Source organism: Electrona antarctica, assembly GCF_951216825.1.
Source record: "Electrona antarctica genome assembly, chromosome: 4".
NCBI classification, from domain to species: domain Eukaryota; kingdom Metazoa; phylum Chordata; class Actinopteri; order Myctophiformes; family Myctophidae; genus Electrona; species Electrona antarctica.
Window position 1 is genome coordinate 42,938,919 of NC_136809.1, and position 7,621 is coordinate 42,946,539.

Below are 7,621 nucleotides of genomic sequence, written 5' to 3' on the forward strand. Positions count from 1 at the left end.
CCAAACCCGGAACCTCCGTTTTCCAGGGTTTATATTCTTTAATCCATGTTTTTATCCGATCGTATCGTTAGCTACCGTTCGTTAGCGCAACAGTCCAAGTGGGACAGTGGCCGCGGCCATTTTGAAGATGCGCGCGCATCCACTTGCATTGTATAGGCTGCATTCAAAGCCCTCTATCTCAGAAACGACATTGAGGGGCCGTTTCTGGGGAAGACAAGGTTTTTCAACAGCCTGTAGCAGGCGCTGTGATACTCGCGGTCGGGATTTTACATCACCGACCGAGACAACAACAACCGGTCAAGACACCACACACATCATTGTCATTGTAACATGCGATTACGGATATTTGGCTCTTCAAAGTAAGTGTTACGCACGATAAAACATTGGCAATACGCTATCGAGGGATTAATTAATGCTGGCGGGAATTGGTTTAATTAATATACTGTAGCAATAGCCGACCAATTGTGAGTCTGTAGATCTGATCCTTTCCCAATAAATCTTGGAAAAAATGTGACACAATTCTTGTCTGTGGCACACAATATGGTTTCAAATGGGGACCAATTGCATTCATGTGTGAACCACTGTGCTACAGAATGTGTTTTTTTAGTTCCCTACAACATATCTATATCATGTATCATATATATATAACATGTCTATAAATTTGACACAAGCTCGATAACTTGACCGAGGGGCAAAACAAATTAAGCAATGCATACTACACCCATCCACCCATGCATACATATACACACACATGCGCTGTGTTACAGAATGTTTACACAACATTCTTGTGCCTGGGATCGAACCCAGAAACGTGTTATTCAAATGCGATCGGCTCTATCGACACAGCTACCCAAACATATAACATGGTTCAGAATGACAAGCAGAACTTTAGATTAAAGTGGATGAGGAAAGTTATTGATATGATATGGGAGTTATTATTTACAACCAACTGTCTTGTCTGTCTGATCTGGTCTGTCTGTCTGTCTGTCTGTCTGTCTCTAGACATCAACATCTGGCTGGTGACGTTTGGCTTCCACCTCCACAACGCCATCCCAGGGTTCCCTATCCCCAAGTTTGACCTGAATGAGCCCTCCCTGGAGATGAAGAAGAGCCAGGTGTGGGACGACCTGCCGGTACGTAGCCCTGTCCTCTGCCCCTCTGTCCCGCGTTTGTCCCTTTGTCCTCCTGTCCCTCTGTCACCCGTTCCCTATCATTGCAACATGGCACACATACAGTTGGAGGCCATCGATATTGTCCTTTTCTTTTTGCTGAGGTTTGCGTGATCTGCGCAAAAGGACAGTTTGGTGTTTTAAACATTATGTTATAATTTAGCTATTGAAAAATAGCAGATCTACAAGCTCATAGCGCGCCACCGAGTGGCGCGCTACGAGCTTGTAGGTCTGCTATTTTTGAAAAATCGTGAAAATATTTATTTCAGAAAACTGGAGGATTTAGAAGGATTTTTAAAAATGTTGAGGTCAGGCCTAAATGGGTCAAATGATAAGGGACAATATCGGTGGCACCCAACTATACATATCGTCGCTGTCGGGCAGAAACCTTTTATCCCCATATTCTAACTTTTCTTTTTTTGAATGCCCTATTTGATCACACTACAGCGCCACACAAAAGCATCAAAAGTAGCAGATCTACAAGCTTGAAACGCGATGCGAAGTGACACATTTCGAGCTTGTAGATCTGCTACGTGTGAAGCTTTTGAATTTGAATCCTGAAAAGCAGCCGTTTTGGACATAATGAGGTTTCCACCCGACAGAGTATTAAGTGTACACAGTATGCACATTTAATATCACATTTTACCATGATCTTGTTTCTGCTGCAGTATATGCCCACCAGCAAACAAATGAGTAATGCAAGGCAGTAGGAGTAGGTGTTTCAAAACACCACCAGACCGCAACACTGAACATGATACTATATTTAAATGCTGTATCGGAATATTCCATGTCCCTTCTTCGTTGCCAGATTAAAAGCTTATATGCAGATTATCATAAGCATTTCCATGCACTAATAGAGTATTAATCTATAAACGCATTAATGTATTCACATAATGTGGTGTGACTCTTTTTTTTCTTTTTAAATCAATTCTACACACGTCTCCGCTCAGCCAAACAGTGCTAAAGTGTTCACTCAAGTGCTAAATACATACTTTAATGCGAAAGACATACTTTAGATCAGTGGGTCTCAAAGTGGGTCCCTTTAGTTAATATAGCATTCAGTTTAACCACTTTAACTCTATACATAGGCTATTTGAAAATAGCTGATCTACAAGCTCACAACATGGCATGATGCAATGTTTTGTGAGCTTTTTGATGTGCTATTGTTGTCTAAAGAACTAACTCTAAAATATGTGGTAATGTACTGGCCAAATACTATTCCTTGATTGATGGTTTTGACATGAAAAAATGAGAACCACTGTATGAAACATGGAGCTAAAATAAAATCTATGAGAAAGAAAAGAAAAGGGAAAAATGGGGGAAAAAAATAAAGAAAAACAACTGAGGAGGGAAACAAACATGCATGAAATTGAGAGAGAGAATAGAGAACGGAGCGTGCGAGAGAGAGAGAGAGAGAGAGAGAGAGAGAGAGAGAGAGAGAGAGAGAGAGAGAGAGAGAGAGAGAGAGAGAGAGAGAGAGAGAGCTCAATGGAGTGAGAAAAATGAGGAGAGGAGACAACAGTTAATTCAGACAAACCAATTATCACTTCAGTCTCTCTCTCTCTCTCTCTCTCTCTCTGGGTTACAGCAGTTCACATACTGTACGGTTGTAATCCTGACTGTTAAGTGAGGGATTCTGGGATTTCAAATTAACACTTAGCATTTTGCTGTGTTCTGTCAACACCGAAACCCTGGAGGTGAGGTGCTAACAGCATGCTGTTGTGGGAAGCCACACACACACACACACACACACACACACACACACACACACACACACACACACACACACACACACACACACACACACACACACACACACACACACACACACACACACACACACACACACACACACACACACACACACACACACACACACACACAATACCCTTTGTCTGACTGGTTCTCTCTCTCTCTCTCTCTCTCCCTCTCTCTCTCTCTCTCCCCCAGTCTATCTCGGGCGTCCAGCAGGAAGTGACCCGCCAGTCGCAGGCCTTCCTGTCCTTTGAGCGCATGCCAGAGATCCAGCTGAGCCGGCGGCACGCCGATCGCACCAAGCCCTGGCTCTGGTTCGCCAGTGTCAAGTCGCTCATTGGCCGGGGCGTCATGCTCGCCGTGACGCAGGGCCGCGTGGTCACCAACGCACTCAACATCGCCAACGAGGACTGCATCAAGGTCAGTCAAAGTAACTGCGATTCAATGCAGTGGTGGAAAAAATATGTTTTACATACATAAAGTTAAATAAAGTGTCAAACTTCAGAAGAAAATAAAATCAATCAATCAATCAATCAATCAATCAATCAATCAGTAATCAGAGTAATAGTAATGTGAGTACTTGTGTTTCAAGGTGGCGGCCGTCCTCAACAACGCCTTCTACCTGGAGGACCTCCACTTCACGGTGGAGGGCCGCGACACGCACTACTTCATCAAGACCAGCCTGCCGGAGAACGACCTGAGCGCGCTGCGCCTCACCTCGGGCCGCAAGGCGCTGGAGAACGGCGTCAACGTCACCGTGTCGCAGTCCACCGCCGTGGTGAACGGCCGCACGCGGCGCTTCGCCGACGTGGAGCTGCAGTACGGTGCGCTGTCGCTGCACGTGCGCTACGGCATGACGCTGGACGAGGAGAAGGCGCGCGTCCTGGAGCAGGCGCGGCAGCGGGCGCTGGCGAGCGCGTGGCAGCGCGAGCAACAGCGCGTGCGCGACGGCGAGGAGGGCGCGCGGCTCTGGACGGAGGGCGAGAAGCGGCAGCTGCTGAGCAGCGGCAAGGTGCTTGGCTACGACGGCTACTACGTGCTCTCCATAGAGCAGTACCCCGAGCTGGCCGACAGCGCCAACAATATCCAGTTCCTACGGCAGAGCGAGATCGGGAGGAGGTAACAACGCCGTTGGAGCGTGCGGAAGTAAATCTCCATCCCGAAACCAACGACTCTCTCAGAATCTTTATAAAAAAAGTGGCGGCCAAAAGTTCCAGTTTTAGAATGTGACGCGCGTATTGGCCACCGGAAAAGACTCGACCGGGAGACACTAAAATGATGGCTGACAAAAAGTTTTTAATGTGATGAACCCTGAAATGGCTGCCAAAGAGACTGGACTGTCTTGAGACTCTAAACGGCCCGTTTTTTGTTTTTGTTTTTTTCATCTTCTCTATTTTTTTGTTTTTTCCATGGGTGATATGGTAGGATTTCCTGGTTCGTCAGTGGTGTAACAATCATTATCAAGACACCGTCCACAGTTTTGCTTAACGTTGTGAACGTTATGCAGTTTGTCTGCAAGATATTACCTTTCCCCCTCGTTCTTTCTTTCTTTCTTTCTTTCTCTCTTTCTTTCTTTCTTTCTTTCTTTCTTTCTTTCTTTCTTTCTTTCTTTCTTTCTTCCTTCCTTCTCGTTCCCCTCAGCCCTTGGCCAGCCTTTGTGTCCGGTTGGTCGGGGTTTAGCGTAGCGCTGCGTCTAGCACCACCGTGCAGTTAAACGTAGAATGCTTTTACCGACAGACCGACCAACCGACCAACCGACCGACTCTCTCTCCGGCCAGCTTATGGCTCTAGCATTTAGATCGGTACGGTGTTCCTGCTTACAGACTGACTGTGCCCGGGTCCGAGACACCTTCGTCTTTCTGACCGCACTCCAGGTTTTTAGACCTCTAAGGCCATTATATGGATGGATGTCGTTCTGTATTCTCGAAAACTAAAAGACTTTTCAATGGAACTGTTCAAAACGGAACCGTTGTGGACTCTATCCAAGAGATACAGACACAAGTGGAATACAAAAAAAGACTCATCAGTTTGTAATATAAAATAAAATAAAAATAAAAAAAGAATGTTTTTTTTCTGTTATGCATTTTTTGGTTTTTATATATAAACTCCCCTGGAATTGCTTCGGTCAAAAGAGGGGATATAAAATAAGGAAAAAAGTGTTTACAAACGATTTACCTATACCACTACAACTACTACTATTACTACTACTACTACTTCTTCTATTACTACTACTACAACAACAGCACCAGAATGGACAATGGACTGAACAAAAGAATTTCACTTTTTTCCTGGGTGGTTGATTGTCTATTATTTTAAAAATTTATTTTATTTTTTTGTTTGTTCGTCCTATCTTCTTTCTGACAACATTGCTGATGTCTATAATCAATTTGGTCAGTTCTGAAGACGAAACTACTCTCCCCTGTGTGTGTTTTTTTTGTTTTTTTTGCTTTTGTTTTTATAAGGTTTATAAACTATTCAGGTCTCGACAGCAATGACAGTACAATCAAGGTTTTCCTCAACAACAATAACGACATCAACAGCAACGACAACAACAGCAACACAGAACTGGGGTCGACCATGGGGGGAGGGGCGTGGGGGATTGGGAGGTTGGGTGGGTTATATGGGACACATGGGGACCTGTTTTTATTTTATTTTTATTAAACTTAATTCTTCTCCTTGGACCAAGTTGGCTTGCTGGTCCCGTAGAACTGTGTCAGTCTGATGCCGGGGCTCGATCAGGACAGAACCAGGATGTCGAAAAAGCGCTAAACCACAGAGGTTCGCTGCGGCGGCGTCGTACGCAGACCACGGACGTCGAGGACAGCGGTCGGCTGTACGAGGGGAGATGTGGGCGAAAGATAGCCGATGTGCCGACGCGCGGGTTAGCCGCGGTAACATGGCGGCCACGATAACGTGGCAACGGAATTGTCAAGAATTTTTGTAATGCCTTCGGTCGCTACGGTTTATACCATAAGGGTCTTAGCGCCACCTTGCAGTGGAACGTAGAATACAGTTCCAACCGACCGGCTCTCCGGACAGCTCATGTTCTCTAGCATTTAGATGGGTATGGTGTTTCCGCATACGGACTGTCTAATGGGTCACATTTGTCTTTCTGTGGACCCGATCTAACCAAGCTGTAGGTTTGTAGACTTCTATGGCCACACATATCGATGGATGTCGTTCTGTACTCTCCAAAACTAAAGGCGCTTCAACCGTGTTCCCTCCCCTTCCGCTCGTTCCCTCTGCGCTTTGGACCGAGAGGGAGGGACGGGGGGCGGTTTGCGTAGATGTCACTGTCGAAACGTTTTAGCGTGTACTGCTGCTGCACGACGAGTCATGGTTTTGAGACGTTTCCAAAACGCTGCGTGGTCTGACCCCGGCATGAGAGTCTCTCCTGCAAAAAATCTTGTGACTCCAGCTCATAACACATAGATCTTGTGCTTAAAAAAAAGAGAAAAAAAAGTGAAAAAAATCGGTAAAAAGGTAGTAGTCTTGCTTGCCATAGAAACATGTTGTCATGGTAACAGAGCTTTGTGGTGAGGGGGCGGAGCTGCTGTGAGTAGTAACCTATCGTTGCTTCTCCTCGTCTTTTTTGCTCGTTTCTCTTAAAGGGACGGCGCCTCCTGTGACTAACGAGTAACAAGTTAATAGATCAAACATCGATGTGGAAGTTTTCTCATTGATTGTGAAGGGTCTCTGCTTTTTTAAGGGAGTTTTCGTTTGTCTCTGTGTGTATGCGTGCGTGCGTGCGTGCGTGCGTGCGTGCGTGCGTGCGTGCGTGCGTGCGTGCGTGCGTGCGTGCGTGTAAAAAAAGTCTGGAGTGAAGGAAACGTTTTATCGTTTAGAATGGAAAAAATGAATCTTTATGGAAAGAGTACAAATCATATCCTACCAATCTTTCTTTTGTTCAAAGACAATTGTTGAGATGAGTTGACAATGTTAAATGGATTTACTGTTCGTTTTTACTTTGTTATTTTTATTTTTGAAGGTTGAGAATTCCACTTATCCGTACATCGATATTAGTCTCAGAGAAAGTAATTTATGTACAGTGTTTCTACGGTAAAGAATAAAATCTTAAAAATATTGGAAAACGTGTCTAATCATTTTGGTGCACGATCTGCCTTCTAGGGTCATTCTAATCTCTTTCTCTTCTGTCCCTATGGAAGAGTGTTCCTGCCACAGCAGAAATAAAACCCTACTTCACGTAGGTCTACTCTTACGGGCTGGGTAGGCAGCAGTCCACAGGGAGTTGTGGGCGGCAGGAGTAGGATGGATTATCTAAAATGGCTTCAATACTTAGGGCCATTTCATTTTGGCGGGGCGTAGCCTCTCAGGAATAGCAACAATGGATTCTCCACACCTCAAATGGTAAAAAAATAGGTTTTGGTTGCTACCCCGCAAAATGGAATATTTCAACACTTGACACTTTTCTAAAGGTTGGAAAAAAATTGAGACCTGTACCATTCGATTCGGCGTGCTCGGTATTGTGTGTGTGTGTGTGTGTGTGTGTGTGTGTGTGTGTGTGTGTGTGTGTGTGTGGGTGTGTGGGGGAAATGGAAAATCCGCTGGTCTGTCTATGGGGATTTTAAATGTGCTATTCAAATATGTTGAAAACCACTGATCTAGAGTACACAGCAACCTATACCTTCTCCTACATCTCTCTCTCTCTCTCTCTCTCTCTCTCTCTCTCTCTCTCT

The 7,621-nt window shown here is 45.0% G+C and overlaps 1 protein-coding gene across 1 annotated transcript in view; it reads left to right on the plus strand.

Annotated features, from left to right (window-relative positions):
- Positions 1-7,009, plus strand: part of tenm3 (teneurin transmembrane protein 3) — a 411,418-nt gene extending 404,409 nt beyond the window's left edge. Inside the window, exons 52-54 of the mRNA XM_079498542.1 lie at positions 1,003-1,133; positions 3,120-3,344; positions 3,517-7,009. Of these exons, the coding sequence (XP_079354668.1) occupies positions 1,003-1,133; positions 3,120-3,344; positions 3,517-4,047 (887 nt within the window). The 3' untranslated portion in view covers positions 4,048-7,009. The remainder of the gene's footprint in view (positions 1-1,002; positions 1,134-3,119; positions 3,345-3,516) is intronic.
- Positions 7,010-7,621: the final 612 nt, after the last annotated feature.